Source organism: Epinephelus lanceolatus, chromosome 3 (genome assembly GCF_041903045.1).
Source record: "Epinephelus lanceolatus isolate andai-2023 chromosome 3, ASM4190304v1, whole genome shotgun sequence".
NCBI lineage: Eukaryota > Metazoa > Chordata > Actinopteri > Perciformes > Serranidae > Epinephelus > Epinephelus lanceolatus.
Window position 1 is genome coordinate 12361823 of NC_135736.1, and position 17154 is coordinate 12378976.

The window sequence follows — 17154 nt, forward strand, 5'->3', positions numbered from 1 at the left end:
AGCAACAAAGAGCGAGCTTTACCCAGCATGCCATTCGATTGTGTAACAGTCACAGGGATACTTTGCTGGTTTTCAACCAACTTTGTATCAAAATAATGTGGGCAGTAACCTGTGGTAAATTTCCCTCCATCCAGAGATCCGCCCCTCTCTCTCTCAAACGCAGACCAAATTCAGATCAAGTAATACCTAAAATTTCATTTGGTTTCTGCTTCTTAAAAGTGAGGGAAATGTTGCTTGTCTCTCTTTAAAATAATTTTAATCAAATACCTTCAGGTGTTCATAAGGTGGTCGAACAAAAAAAAAAGAAGACATCACCTTGACACCATTTTTTTTTCAATAGACCAAGTCAAAGTTACAGAATAAATGAAAAGAAAACATTCAACAGATTGTTATTCATGAAAATAATACATTTAGCCCTACATTGAATACTAAAATAAGTACTGCTTTTGGAGTGATGAGAGTCTGAACCTCTTGTTTGAGAAGACAGCTCTTCAAGGCTAAATGTTGGTTGTTATCTACAAAGATTTCTGCATGTGAACCCACAATTCTGCAAGAGCTTGTAAATATGATATGAATATCTCAAGGAATGTAAGCTATGTAAATGCAGCGTAATGGACTTTGTAAGGCGCAGGCATTAATGGTCTCTATGATAAAGATCAAAGGGGTCAAATCCAGTATGGGAGCCTGAGAGAGAGAAAGTTCTTCCAGCTAGTTAATTATCAGTGCCTGGTCTCTGTTGGTACATCTCTATCTCTCTTCAGCCCTCACAGAAGGAAGGAAAGAAGAGGAACAGAAGGAGAGAAAGAGGCCAGAACAGACAGAGACAAGCTGTGAGGGGGTTTATTTGTTGTGCCATCTCCCATTTGCACTGCAGCTCCTCCATCAATGTGGTTGTCAGTAATTGCCCGCTCACTGTTTCGTCACAGTCGGTGTTCAAACCTCAGCTCGCTCGCTCCCTCTGTTTACCTCTTCTTCCCTCCATCTTCCCTCGCTATTTACCTTCTCCCTTAGTCTCTCTCCTCCTTTGCATAAACTCTCAGCGCCTTCCTTATCAGTGCCTCTTTCTCCTTCTTCTTCCTGTCCATCCATCTCCTCCTGTCTCTCATAAAATGCTCTGCGACTGTTCTGGGTAGAAGCTGGCTTAGTAATATGTTTATGCTTCCTAAAATATCTACAAACAGGTTGAACCGCTTTGTTCCCCTCCAGTGGGATGAAATTGTGGAATGATCATGATGGATGTGTGCCACTGCTTACAGATGCACTCATAAATGTCCTGTGTGTATGCCTGATACAGTTTGATTTTGCCTAAGATACCCTATATTATCAACACTTTGTGGACATACCTCCTGTTGAAAATTTGGGCTTCTTAGTTCCAAGGAAGGGAAATCTTAATGCGACAACATACTATGGTTTAGACAAGAGTTGGTTTCTAAATCTGTGGCAAAAGTTTGGGTAAGACCTTTCTCTGTTTTGAAAGGACAGTTCTCCCCAAAATCATAAATACAAATTTAATTCTTACCTGCAGTGCTTTTTATCAATCTAGATTGTTTTGGTGTGAGTTGCCGAATGTTGGAGATAATGACTGTAGAGATGTTTGCCATCTCTCCATTGGAAATAGATGGCACTTGGCTTGTGGTGCTCAAAGCACAAACACATTTCTACTGAACTACACCCGCAAACCGCATCACCACACAGAAGGAAATGTGCATCTACTACTAGCTCACCAAGCACCACTGAGCTAGCTAACGTTAAAATGCCTGTTGATGTACATCTCGCGCTGTCATGGGCATGAGCCTGTCATTTATGAGTAGATGCACGCTTCCTTCTGTGCAGTGATACGGTTGGCACGTGTAGCTGGTAGAAAGATACTTGATCGTCATTAAACTGCTCACAAGATCAAGATCTGTGATTATTTTGGATGTTGAGTTGATTTTTAGGCACTTTGAGCACCACAAACCGAGTGCCATTTAGTTCCATTATATTGGAGAGAAGGCAGACATCTCTACGGCTGATATCTCCAACACTCGGCAACTCACACCAAAACAATCTAGACTGATAAATAGCACTACAGGTATGTTGTAAAATATGTTTTTTTAAATTTTGGGATGAACTCTCCTTTAACATCGCAACACAGAGTGCCAAGGAAGTGGGCAAACAACATGAACCTGGGATGTGCCCTGGTAGTCTGATGAACCACAACGTTCCCAGTTCATGTCTAGTTTGGGACTTCTTGTTGCATAATGTTCCCCATCTCTCTCTCCCCTCATTTCCTTATGTCCCTTTCCTGTCAACTCTAACAAAGGCAGGATATGCCAAAAAATCCCACCGCAACATTATACAGTATCCTCAGTCAGGGCGCTGTGCTGGCCAATTAAGTTAATATATGTTCCTGGTGGATTACTTTGTAGAACAAATGCCATATTTCTCATGTTTACCTGTTGTGACAAAAGATCAAATGATTGTAACTCATGGACCTTTTACTAACACTGGAATCCCTAGATTGTATTTCACTGTCTTATCTGGAACAACATGCCCTTATCAACGCAGCACCTTTTTTGATAACATTTTTTTGGTCCCTCTTTTACAACCCTCTTCATTTTCCTCTACTTCCTTCTTCCATCTGTCCTCCCCTGTCTCCCTCTCACTCCATCTGTTTCTCCCTCTTTCTGTCTCTTGTTTATGTCTCTCTCTCCTGTCCCTCTCCTCCGACTGTGCTTTCCATTGATCAAACAGTGAAATTGTCTCTTGCCGGCCGAACACCCATTTGTCCCCTTCACCTCTTCCCGTCCCTTCTCCCTTCTCCTCTTGCCAGTGGGTAAACAGACAGAACGTCATTCTTTCTTTTGTGTCCTACAAAGAGGAGAGGAATTGCAGTCACTTCACACGAAGAATTGACTGTCTTTATGGAGCACTGCTGCCTGGGGGAGGTCTGTGCGTGTGTGTGAGTACGCTCTCCTTGGTATGCGGCCTTGGAAGTGGCCATGGTAACCCGTAATCATTTTCCCACAGTTCTCTGGGCCTAACATAAAGGCTGAAATAATTGGCTTTTTTCTGAAGTTTATCTCCAAACGGAGATCCATGCGGAGACACTAAAGTCTCATTAAACAGTGACAGAAGAACCATCAGCCAACTGTTCGTACAGAGATTTTATTGATATTCTGATTTTACATCTGTCTTCTTATCGCTGTTTTCTCCTCCTAGTTGTGTTTTCTTCTTCCAACTCAGTCAAAGTGAAACGAATTGTGATGTGTACCTTTGTTTGCAAGGCAGATAAGTATGTCCACTATCTTCAAACAAAAGTGTTCCTTATTTCTCTGATAAGTCCGCGCTTGTACTTGAATAAACATCAATCGCCACTTCAATACACAGGCGACGCTTTAAAGTTGTAGCTTTTGAAGTTACAGAACTATATCCACCTGCCTTATTATTTTATTTTTATTGCAGATAGCCACATTACATTTTTCCTATTTCGTCAGTCTCTGCCCTTGCTGAGTACATTATCAGTCACCCATGTTGCCTTAAAATAACATCCACTAACTGACGCGTCTGGGTGTCCCGCACTCCTATAGAGACACAAACACAGTAGTAGGGTTGAGCTATGGAGTGTGACATAAACAGAGCAGGGTAAGTAAGAGTCTGTGGAGGAGTGAAGTGGCACAAGAGTCACTGCATTGTAATGGAGAATGTTATAAAACACACAACAAGTGTAATAAAAGGCACAAAGCTTGGAGCAGCAGTGATTTAGGCACAGAGCTGAGGCTGTCACAGGAGCGATTGACCTGAATCTGTTTTACATCCATGCAAAGAAATACCCAATGTCAGCTGTTGTTAAAAGTGACAAGCCCAAACCCGTAACATCATTTATTCTTTCTTTCAATTTAAAGCTACTATAGGCAGAAATCTCTCCTTCTGCAGCTCTCTCCTCTCTGGCCTAAGCCCCTCCCACCAGACAACTTCATACAGTAACCCAGTGTTCCCCATACACTGATTTTCTATTGATATTTAATTGTAGAGTTGCACACAGTGCATCAAGCACTCAGCCCTTTCGTGACCTTCTCTCTCTGTGTTTATCAGACCACAAATGAGACAAGAATTAGCTGGCTAGCCACCCCATCATCCCTCTGCCTCACTCCCTGCCTCTATGGACTGCTTTCCTGTGAGGACATTGCAGGAGTTTAGAAAACGAGCCCTTGCTTGGCGTCTCACATTTGACCAGAATTTGACACCCCTGCACCAGGTGTCAAAGCGGGTTGGTGGCCAATGAGTGCTGGGTCTAACCTGTGAAATGGCAGCAAAAGAAAGTTTGCTGATGTGGCAGGTGTCCGATCCACTTGGCACTGAGGTTTGCTTTGGCTGGATATGGGTTGCTGCAGCTGCTGACTGGAGGTCTGTCTCCAGAGCTGCTGCCCGCTGTCCTCCCAGCAAGGTGGTCTGTAGTGGCAGAAAGTGAGACGGGGGACACACTGTGATTCTAGGCTGTAGCTAACATTAGCTACATAAATGTAAACCAGAAGCTGCAGCCATGAGCCTTTGGCTTTAGGTAGCAGAAGGCTAAACTATCAACGACATTTTCCGGCCATCTCTGAAACTTTGCAGATGTTGACATTTTTTATTTAGTTAAAGGAGCTATATGTAAGAAATCTAAAGCAAATAGTCGTAAAATCATCCTAATATGTCACAGAGTCTAAGGAATAATGTTCATATAACATACTGATCTCACCGACAACAATAGTACAGCCAGAATATTCGCATCTAAAAAAACATTTTTACAGTCCGCAAATCATGTTTATGTTTTGAATTTGTGTTTTGGCCTGTTGCGCCACCCACCGCTGTCTATCAGTCACACAGTCAGTAGAGTCTCAGCATCAGTTAAAGTTACGACTGAGCTACAGCAGCACAACAAGCAGCATTAGCAGTGTCCCGGTACATAACATTAACAGTCTCCTCAGCTGTATCCCGGCAGCAGCGTTAGCAGCAGAGAAGCCGGACTTGCTCGAACGGTCCGCTGGAAAACTGAAGATCAAGGAAACGGCGACGCGGCAACACAGCGACGCGGCGACGCGGCAACACGGCGACGCAGCCCTGCCACGGCAGCCGCCCGTGGGCACACAAATCAGTCTCCAGCGTGCCGCTGTCCAGCAACCTCAAATCTGTAGGGGAGGGGGGCGGACACGACCCGCGGCAGTATACTGAATTTGAGTGCAGTAACCGTTTTGGCCACATTCTTACATACAGTGCCTTTAACTGTCAGACTGTCTTTAAGACTCTCTCTTGGACAAGTCCTTCCTCTTTTTTTGGGTTGCTTTGCAGTGTAGGCAGTTGTTGCCAGTGCTGGAATAGGAACATTCTCTGCAGAATTCTACTCCACTGAATCAGGCTTTTACCCAAGGATGTGCACGCGCATCTGCTTCTGTAGGACAGTCAATAGGAACACCTCTCTCTGAAATGATCTGTGATTGGTAGGGGTGGGGGAAAAAAAACAATAGAACATAGTATCACAATATTTTTGTGTGGCAATATGTCCTTGGCATGGTGTGACGACACCATGCCAAGGACATATTTTTTTATTATATATATATATATATATATATAGTTAATATTACAAATACAAATTAGACTTAAGGGAACCTACTAGAATGATATAATCAATTGCTTTTTCAGTCCACTAGATACATTTTACTGCTGCAAAAAATTGCTAAAGTGAGATGAACAAACTGAAAACCTTATCTTATTATATGAAACAGTTTTCCTTCAGAGACAGTTGAAAAAAGGTAATAAATCACAATATATCACAATATATTTTATTGCAACACTCAGCATGTCGCAACATTTTTAAAATTGCCATAATATTGTTTTAAAGATTAAAGTAGTTCCACTGATTGTCACACACCTGAGTGTGTGAAATTTGTTCTCCGCATTTGACCCATCCCCTGAGGGAGCAATGAGCAGCAGCGGTGCCGCGCTCGGGAATCATGTGGTGATCTAACCCCCCAATTCCAACCCCTGATGCTGAGTGCCAAGCAGGGAGGCAGTGGGTCCCATTTTTATAGTCTTTGGTATGACCCGGCCGGGGATCGAACCCACGACCTCCCAGTTTTGTGACTTAAGTATCGTGATAATATTGTGTTGTGGATCCTCTGATAAATTCCCACCTGTAGTGATTAGCCAAAGTCTCCTGTCACAGGCTAAATGTTCTACAGCCTGAAAGCAGAGCCAAGAGGAGGTGCAAACATCTAGCTGTCTCTCAGTCCACTTGAAAAACATTATACTCAAAGTTTATTATGGGATTTTTGCCAAGTGACACCAAAATAAAACTGCCTTCCCCAGCTTTAATACTAGCTGCTGCAACATCTACATACTCTTACTTTTCCCACCCATTTGTTGGTCTGTTACAGAATTGTTGCCCCTCAATGAGGAACATTGTCAGTGATGAAATATATATATATATCCTTCTTTAGTTGTAGATTCTAGCTGGTGCACTCAGATAAAGTGTAATTTCACTGTATGATGAGAACATTTCATCCCTTGCTTTGAGGTTTAAAATTAAAGCACATGCTTTCATTATTTCTGCATCTAAAAGTCAAGGACATGTTTCTGCCATTCTCTGTCTGAACTGTAACTGACCTCTTGGTCCATGGGAGGTCCAAGAATAATTTTAGCATGAGATTTAAAATTGGAAAAACATCCTTCAAATCCTCTCTGCGGACATATTCACTGTTGTGTGTCAGGCTTGTGCGCGTATGTTTGATTGAAAATGTGTGCATGTGTGTGCGTTTTGGCTGTCTATATATATCTGCACTGTGAGTGTGAGTGTGTTTGAAAATGAGCAGCCCACCATTTGAAAAATGAGACACCTGTGCTATAAAAACGATTGCACTAAATCAAAATAGATGGCAGCGCTTTTGAAATGAGAGCAGAGAAGTCATTTCGTCAGGTTTCATATTGATAATGATTCTGACGGCAGAGATCTTCTCTGAATGATGAACTGCTTGTGAGGTCCCCGCCCATGTTTGGAAAATTAACTCTTCATAGACATAGAGGGATTAAGAGAGGGGCTTGGTGGTTGCTAGGTGATGATACAGGCATTCTGTTGCCGTGGCGAGGTAGGAGGGGTCCGTCAGTGTGCTGGACTGAGGAGGACTGTGTAGCCTGTACCCAGAGTGTGTTGAGACTCCAGCTGTGCATTGAGGAATATACTTTATAAAATGAAATACCTCGAAATGATCATTAAATATTAAGTATTAAATATAACAGAATGGTCGTTAACATGCTGAACCATTGATAATAAAGCTTTCACCCCTCCTTCTCTCTTTCTTCCTTTATGGCCTTCCTCCTCTCTCTGCCCCTAACCCTCATCCTCCCTGCATCTCCCTTTCATCCCCCTCATCACCTTCCTCTCTTCCTTCTTCCAGATGAGTAACAAGCGCTCCAACAGTTTCCGCAGGGCCATCCTGCAGGGGAGCAGGCAGCTAAAAGGCTGCAGTCTCAGAGATGAGGCGGGCTTGGGGCTGTCTCAGAGGCTGGTCCGACACGTCGCCTATGAGACGCTGCCCCGCGAGGTCGACCGCAAGTGGTACTTTGACAGCTATACCTACTGTCCCCCACCATGGCTCATCCTGGCCATCACCATTGCTGAGGTAAATTGTTTGGGAGCCTGAGTCCAAAATGTGCTCTGAACCTGTCTCTTGTAAAAGTTATGCTGCAGAGTTTCAAACCACTTGCTTCATTACGGAGCTATGTTTTGATAAGCAGGCCCGCACACAAGGATACATCAATGTATGCACTTGAGCATGCTGAGTTAACAATCCTGCCAACTGCAAGAGGTGCTCATGCAAATGAACCAAATCGCCAGACTATATGTTGGCATCGTACATTTCTGCAAACCACAGATACGTTACATTTGTACATTATTACGTAGCAGACATATTGGAACTTTTCAATTTAACAACACTGTGTAAAAAACAACCGCTTCTAGTGACACTATCCTGGCAGGAAATGCAGCAACACAGGGGCGGAAATCCCGGGGGGGACGGGGGGACATGACTCCCCCTTCAATAAAGCTGTAACCCCCTAGAATAATTTGAGACACAATTAATAATTTTTGAACAATGCAGTAGTATTTATTAAAAGCACAATGTAAGCGGTGCTCATTATAAAAGCGCAATGATGTGCTATTTAAATCTTAAAAGATTTAGTCCCCCCCTCCCATTCCTAGTAGTGGTATATCCCACACTCTTTCCAACGGGTGGGCTTAGCAGCCGTTAGTACTTGGCAGCAGTAGCAGCGTGTGGCTGGACCCGGCTGCCCACATCGCGCGGGGTAAGATGTACACTCACAGATACAGTTTAACTTACACAAGTTACAACACATCCCATGTACTGTTACAACAAGCCCCAGGCCCAGGCTGATAATATAAACTGTCTGCAACATTTATCCTGCATTGTTCAAAAGCCAGAGTTTAGTGATAGTCAGAGAGGACAGGACAAGAGCAGTCAGTGACGGAGCGGCTCGTAGTTAATATCTGTAGGCTCTCCACCTGTCAGTGAGACAAACATGACAGACGTGCAGTTTAACTGACGAGGAGTGGCCATTACGCGCGATTATTACGCACGGTTTTGAGGTGCGCAGCGGCAGATCTCACAGCACACTGTTTATAAACCAGTTCACCAGTTTAATTGCAGGAAATGTTTATCTCACTGCCGGTAAAAAAACGAAAAAAACAAACAAAACGGTTTGCTCCTGCAGCCAGCCAGAGACGACGGATCTATTCCACACACCTGAGCCTGAAACGGGTGTGTTTGTGGACCCAAATGCAGTACCAGGCTCGCAGGAACAGTTGGTAATGACTTTTATTAGCACCACAGCAAACAGGGAATGCAGCAGGCAGAATAAACACAGAATAAAGTTCGTTCTTCGGGCAAGTTGCCCTCACACAGTCTCTGAGGCTCAGATGAGGGAAAGAGATCAAGCTTACGGCAGCCAAAGGTGGCGAGGCAGACGCACCGTAGGCTGAAGTGCCGGCTGATCGTGCTGAGAAGTCGACGAGGAGTGAGCTGAGGCGAGGTCGGGAGCCGGTGGGGGGGTCGTAGCTAGAAGAGCCGTCAGTGAAGGCAGAAGCACCGTTGAGGAGCAGGCAGGAGGGTAGACGAGGCCGGGCGGAGGAGTCGAGACCAGACGAGCAGGCAGAAACCAGAGACGCTGAAGCAAAGCACGAGGTCGGGGACAGAAGGCAGGTGAGTTTACCGGGAGGCAGACGAGGAGAGCAGGTCGGGGACAGGCAGAGTTGGCACCGGGAGATCAGGCAGGAGAAGAACGCTGGAGAGTCTCGCATAATGCTAAAGAACAATCTGGCAGTGAGTGAAGGTGCTGGAGAGGCTTATATGCAGGGCTGGTTGATGAGCTGCAGCTGTGTAGGCAGGTGAGCAGAGTTGGGCTGATGAGGTGGGCGCGGCTGGCAGGTAGAGTGAAGCAGAGGGAGGGGGAGTGGAAAAACACTGCAGCAGAGTGGCAGGAGAGGACTGAGAGACAGGGATTGTGACAGAGCCAGATGAAAAAGAGGGAGAGAAGGAGAGAGATCGAGTTTCGCTCTTTGATGAATGAAGCCTTATTGTTTTGCTGCTATTAAACAATGAGAGACATGTTTTCTCCGTTTACTTAATAGCATAAATATTCACACTACCGCGCACGGGGAGACAGAGACCTGCTCTGCTCCAGACACACTCAGCACCTTGGACAGCACGGCGCACCTGACTGTTGTCGTTGTGTACATGTTAATTTGATTTCAATCATTTTGTTTTAAATCTGGACATGTGCAGGTGGACTCAGCCAGTGCTAAGAAAGGTCCTATGCCTGACTGTTGGAGAGATAGAGAAAAGATTAAAGCGTCAAATTGCGGTAAAAGATGTTGCATAAAAGACAGGCCACAACTATTTTTCCTTGTCCCCCCCTGGAATTATTCTCTAAAATTTTACTGTTTATTGTACCCCAACTATGAAATGGGATTTTCGCCCCTGCAGCGACAGGTCACTAAAAGAACACCTCAACAGTGACCCGCTAAAAAAACAACCACTTATATTGTTTGTTGGTTTTGAACTGAGGTCTACAGTGGTCTACAGAAGCCACGCCATCCTCCAACCTCTCAACCTCCCGATGACAAGCTCAGCAATATGTCACTTTAGAAACATTGATATATGTATGAAATGTACAAATGTAACTTATTTGTGGTTTGCAGAATCATTCAATGTCAGCATGTTCTTCTGGCAACTAAGCCGTGCAAACGTGCAGTGCATGCATGTCATTTACCACAAAGATTTGCCATGTCAGTTATGGTATGATGTCCTTTGCATTATTCCACTAATAACAGTAAGTGCTGTAACACAGCAAGAAACATAGCAATGCACCAGAAAAAGTAAGGAAAGAGGAGGCAGTTAGCTGAAGTAATATGGATGTAAAGACTGCAGGTTTCAAAATAAAAAAAAAATACAATTTGCAAATATTTTATGAGGATGGGAATGCTTTCATAACTTCATAACTTTTGCTGTGTGTTTTAGTGAGAAACACTCCACAGGGTACCTTTAAATATGTAATAATAAAGCAACAAAAAGGCATGCATGATAGGCTGTGATGCTCTGCAGAAGTATCACTTCCTACAAGTCATTATGTGCTTACATTATTTTAAGGTTGGGGTTTTTTTTAGGCTTGCTGCAATAACCTCCAACTTCTAAATCATCCAATATCATTATCTGTGTTCCAATTAAAACAGATTACTTTGAAATATTCAAGAAATATCATCTTCTCTTAGAAAACTGACACTAGCTTTTTGATGCCAGGATTGTTTTTTCTTTCCCGAGTAATAATGTAATGTGACTAATGATGCCTGAAGATAATAAAGAAATTAAGTTTGTGTTTCAACTTTCATCTTATTACTAGAGCAGTGTGTTCTGATTTATGATGCTGAGCCTCATTTCACAGTGTTTATTGAGGTGTGTATACTGATACCACTCCTCCTGAAATCACACATTCTGTGTTTATCCATGTGTGTTCTCCCAGGTGGCCGTGTTCATGTACTATGGGTTCCAGCTGGACCGCTTGGTACTGCAGGTGTCCAGCCCGTTTTTCCTAAAGAGCCCCTTACCTTACCACCCCCAGCTCCGTGCCCAGGCCTGGAGGTACCTCAGCTACATTTTCATGCACACCGGGTGAGTTCACATCCTTCTATTTTCTAGTTTTATTTCCCCGAGGAAATGCCTCAGTGACACATTTGACATGATGTGAACTCATCCACTTGAATTTTTTCACGTCAGTCATGCGATCAGTGGATTGCATGTGACAGCATGGGGTGAAAAATAACATACTGGCAAACTAGAGGTGCCTCATATCTATGATGCCTCGGGTGGTTTGGGTTTGTAGCATTTAAAAAGTTCAGTGAGTCAGAGCTTGTTACGTAATGATTTCATTAACAAAAATACACAGTGCCATTAATCTCCAGTGAAACACACCAGCTGAAAGCAATTAAATCCTTTTCATTCATGAAAGATAAATGCAGATAAGGAAGAGGAGATGGGGGATTGTGAGCTGCTAATTAGTCTTTGGATGCATTTCGTAATACTCTGTTAATTCACTGTACGTGAAGTTACAAAACAAATAAGCAACTGACAAATAAACCTCAAGTGTTCCTAAACAAGCAATTATTATTGGATTTTTTGTAATGTGGTGTAATACAATGAGTGTGGGAAACATCAGTGTCTATAATAACTCTCTTAAACTAAAAGAAACCACCAAATATTAACTTGATAGACATTTTTTATGACATAAAACCTGCCATTATACTTGTTCAGCCTACGCTCTCCTCTCCTCTCCTCTCCTCTCCTCTCCTCTCCTCTCCTCTCCTCTGCCACCACGAGCACCACAGACTATTTTATTATCAGTTCAGGCCAGGTCATCCAGGTTTAATTAACCTTCTGGGTAAATGCAGTCTGAGGCAATAGTGAGAACTAATAAAATGGTAATTTAATTAGGAGAACCTGGAGGTGCCGGGGAGAGATGGTAGGGATGACAGTGTGTGGTTAAGAGATGAAGTAGAAGGGATGAATGGAGGGATAAAGGAGGGAGGTGGGATGTTAAACATACACTGATTACACAGGAACATATTGAAATGATTTAGGTCCTCAGGGGAAGTGACTGTAAAAAGAAACGAGAGCCTGTGGGAATTATCTTTGTCAAACAATCTGCTCGATCATATATGGAAATGGTTTAGGTGTAACTGTTATGGAAACATCAGCAACATCTTTTTAACAGTAAAATCTCACCCACTGTGTTTTTGCAGTCATGGAGAGCTGCCCATCACTCAGTATCTGGTACATGTTCTGAGTAAAGATGGCGGGGATGCAGTAAATGAGTTAAACCCTGAGTTCAAGGAAAACAGAATATGATGATATGATTATGACCTTGATGTTTAGAATTCTCTAAATGACAACATTGCATTGGTATGTTAAGTCTTTAATGGGTGCATTTATTGGCCTTGATTTTATTTAGATTTTGTAGATTTTATTTTCAAAGGGTGTTTGTGTTTGATCCACACAACTTCACAGATATGCAAGGCTGATCAAAAGTGACTTTAAATAATTCAGGGTGTAAACATTTCATTACTGGTTCATAGTAGAGCCCTTGGAGTAATGGCACAGAAAAACATTTGTCGTTATATGCTGGTTGACTTAACCAGTTCAAACTAATTTGCTAATGCTGATACTGAAGCCACTGGGACAGACCTTCATTAAAGACACATCACGTCTGTGTATTCCAAATCATACAAGGAGAGGAAGTTCATGTAATAAATCCCTGCAGGGTAAGAGTGGTAAGCGTGGAGCTTAATCATTGCACCTGAGGGTGGTAAGAGAACTTGTAGCATCCAAAAATTATTCTTGACATATTTCTTAATTAAATTAATATTTTGGCGGGGGGGGGGGGGAGGGGGGGGTTGGAGGCAGCGTTCCCCAAAATAAGTGCGTTCTGCCTTTCTTGATAAATGCTGAAAGTCACTATCATGTAACATTGCAAATAATTGATTGAAACAACTCTGTGGGGGTCGTGACACTCAAAAAAAAAGAATGTATCCACCGATTGACAAACGTCTCTTCCACAGTGTAAGTCTATGGGAAACAGTATTTTTGGTCCTCATGGCATCACGTGACAATCTGGAAGTTGTAATACTACGTTTGGCCACTATGTCAAATTGGCGTCAAGACCTCACACTATTTTAAGGCACCTAGTTGCCATGCTGGAATTTGTGAAGCCAGAAATGTCCAAATTTTCGACAAGAGGGTGACATTATCCCTAACCCTAGCTAGCTTGGTTAGCCAGTACATTGACAGATATGGTTAACTGTGATAATGTTACTGCTAATTTTCGCAAGCGTAAAACTGGCTTAAAATCGTTAAAACAAAATGTGCTTACCATAAAAACATATCCGACTCCATAGAGGGTGTTTTAGGACAACCAAACGCTACACTAGACCTTTTTAGTGGACCAAAATGTTGCAATAAACATCAGTGATCTGAAAACACACTGAAATAGCATCAGCTATTACTACGTCTTTACTCTGTGTTTCTGGGGTTATGTCATGGCTACATTACCTAACATTGTCGTTGAGATACTAACTTGTCATCAGATGTCACTCAAAGCAGTAACTCTCTTAATTGTGCATAACTTTAAGCCGTAATAACGTAGAAACGGGTAACTTTTGTAAAGACTCTGTACAATTGCGATGAACAGGGAAATTAGCAACAGAGACCAGGGGCCTGTATCACGAAGCGAGATCAACCTTTCCTGGGTTACCCAGACAATGGCAATCAGGATAATCAGTATCACGACGCTGGATATCAACTTGGTAACTCAACCCAGAGTTGCTTTATCAAGAGCCGCGAACGTGCACGCAGCGAACCAATCACAATCATGAGAGAAGCGCAGCGTCACTGAGTGTCCTCACTGAGCGTCCTCACAGAGCGCCGTGTGTGAGGGAAAAAAAAGTATTTCTCGTGAGGATCATTCTACTAAAATATGAGGAGGAGAAAAGCAACATTACAGAAAAGGCCAACACCGTGGCAGCTGCAGGAGGATGAAACATGCGTGGCAACGCATAACGGGATGAATAATGTTTAGCTTTAGTTTAGATTAGTTTATTTGCACATAATGTTAAAAACAGACAGTATAACATTTACAAGATTAAAAAAAGAAAAGTGCCGGAGAGGTTAGAAGCCACTAAAAGCTTATCAAAGAAATTCCCCTGTCAAAACATCAATGAAATCACATAATAGAGAAGGAAAAAAATGGGTGAGGAAAGAAGAAATAGAGGAGGAGAGAGGGAAAAATCAAGACAAAACAAGGTAGCAAATAAAATTATGTGTAGGTTAAATTACTCATCACTGGTTCAAGTAGCTACAGTACCTGTACCTGTACATCTGACACTGATCACACCCTTGAATCCCATGAAATCAGTGCTGCGCAGATGAATTGTGTGTATTACAATTATCGTCTAACATCATTGCGTCTGATAAATTGGTCTTCTTTGTCATAACGTTATATATGCTACAATAAAGCTTAAAGCTGACGTCACAATTAAATCATATCAACACCAAATTGATAGTCTGAATAAAATCATCCTGATATTGAGCTGTGTTAGAAATTAACAGCTGCGCTAAAATATACCTAGTCTCCCTCTTTAAAAAACAAAAAGGAAAATCCCTCAAACACCATGAAGTGTAGACATGATAGGCTACTTTCCACATTTCCAGCAGCAAAGCTGTCAATTAGGCCCATTATCTTTAACAGGGATCATTTCCTCCAACAACAAAAAAATGTTGGCACTAATTAATGGTGCTATTAAGTGTCCGCAAATGATCAGTTTCTTTCTTATGAAGGGGTGGGATGAAATTTTGACTTCTTTCCACTCCTTTTTGAACAATCTTTTCATTGTCTGTTGTTGTTGCTTTCTTTTCTTTTTTAATGTTCAAAATAAAATTTCAAATCAAAATCAATCAAATTAATTAAACTTCCAGTCATGACTGGGCTGCATTTCTGTCAGCGGAGTCATTTTTTTCCGAACAGCTGATTGGCCAGTGGGTGGTGCTTTTTATAGGATCAGATTCAACCCTGAACTTACCCTGCTACGGAGCAGGATAGCCATTCAGAGTAAGTTGCCATGGTGATCTACCCCGATAAGAACTGAACCGGCTTCATGAGACCGAAAACCCAGGGTTAACCCTGAAGTTACCTCGCTAAGACATTAATCCTGCTTCGTGATACAGGCCCCAGAACTGTTTTCTTTGTTATTACCCAGACTGTAAACATGTTTATTTCTGCTGTAAAGTTTGGCATTTTAAGATAGGGGTCTATGGGGATTGACTCACTTCTACAGCCAGCCTCAAGTGGCCATTAGAGGAACTGCAGTATTTGGCACTTCTGCATTGGCTTGATTTTTCAACCCTAGAGGTTGCTACTTGTGTGTACACACACTCCCCCTCTCTCTCTCCTACACACACACACGCACAGAGTCTCTTTCTCAAACACATAACCATGTAATCCTATCAAGAGCTCAGTGAGACTGATCCTTCCCAATTCTCAACACTAAAACAGAGTGTAAATATTGGCCCAAACACATCCCTCAGTAGAGTATTATGAATCTTTCTTTTTTTTGGACCTCTCTCTCAATCTGTGTCACACACACAAAAACAGTGTGTCTGTAGCAGCTGTGAAAACTTAAGGGAGATTAGCTTCCTGCAAGATTAAACCATTACTCTAAACATTTTGCAGCAAAATATTTCTTTGCAGTTGCATTTGTTTGCTTTTGTCCACCTGTCTAATTATCATGAAATGTGCAGCCTATAATAATAAATAATTCTGGTGCTGTTTTTTTTTTTTTTTTTTAACAATGTAGGTGAGACATAAAAAGAAATTTCACTGAGCTCAGTGCTTGATGGTGCAGTAAACTCAACTAACTGTAAGAGTTCAGCTGTAGTTTGGTGAGACAGTAATAAAAAAGGGAAAAGATTAAACAGTGCTTTTGTTGGACGCCCTGAAAGACCATGGTCATCTGGACACAATAGGACCTCTCATGGGTATCCACAGATCTGCCCGACAGTGCAGCCCATCCCTCACAGCCTCATTAGCAGTATAGAAATAGATAGCCGCTGTTATCTGAAGTGGAGTTGTCCTTGTGCATTTGGACAAGCCTCTCCCAGCTAATCAATATCCCACATTGTCTCTCTGATCACTGGAACGATCCTCTCTGTCGGCATTGTAGCTGAGGTGGCTGGGTTGTTTCAAACTAGATTATCGGCCTTGTCTTGTTTTGTTTTTTGTTTTCCTGTCCGTATTGGGGGAATTGCATGCATGCTTGTTTGTTTGTGGGAATGTTTGCATTCATTTCCAGGAGGTAGAAGCTGTTTGTTGAATGAACGCACAGACAGGCAGGACACACAGGATTCAGCGCTTCAGTTTGTCAAACTGTCGAATGGGGGAAAAAGAGGAGAGTTCTGTCATCTCTCTTTCAGCAATGGGAAACAGAAATGACAGTGTAATTCAGACGCAGATGGAAAACAGAGGAGGGAGAGTGATTGAAGTGAGTGAGAGACAATGATGAAGATTATGAGAGAGAAAGAGAGAAGGATTATGCTCGCTGCTCTCGTCTTATATTCTGCTGTGACACCCCGATGAGTCTGTGCTGCTGACTGAGGTCTGGCTGGAGGGACTTTGTAGCCATGAAGGACACAGAGTGTGTGTGTGTGTGTGTGTGTGTGCGCGCGCGTGCATGTGTGTGTGTGTGTGTGTGTGTGTGTGTGTGCGTGCGTGCGTGTTTGTGTTTGAACAAGTTATCCCTTGCTTATTGTCATCAAACTGAAACACAAGCTGTGAAAGGATTTGGGTAAATTTGCAGCAGCCACACACCTCTTTTATCTTATTATTGTGCAGTGTGTGTGTCTCTGTGATTGTGTGAGTGCATGTGTATATGTGTGTTTGTGGGTGAGTGGGCATACACACTGTGTGCCACTGTCTGTGTTCATATGTAATGTTTGAGTGCACTGGAGTGTGCTGATGATTCTGTTGATGGCCACAACAGTGTGGTTTGATGAAGGAGCAGATGTTCTGTGTGTGTGTGTG

At 42.7% G+C, this 17154-nt stretch overlaps 1 protein-coding gene across 6 annotated transcripts in view; it reads left to right on the plus strand.

Moving 5' to 3' along the window:
- Positions 1-17154, plus strand: part of rhbdl3 (rhomboid, veinlet-like 3 (Drosophila)) — an 88216-nt gene that overhangs the window by 50413 nt on the left and 20649 nt on the right. For all 6 annotated transcript variants that reach the window (XM_033625134.2, XM_033625133.2, XM_033625136.2 and 3 more), the window contains 2 exons: positions 7413-7637; positions 11050-11198. In XM_033625134.2, the coding sequence (XP_033481025.1) occupies positions 7413-7637; positions 11050-11198 (374 nt within the window). The remainder of the gene's footprint in view (positions 1-7412; positions 7638-11049; positions 11199-17154) is intronic.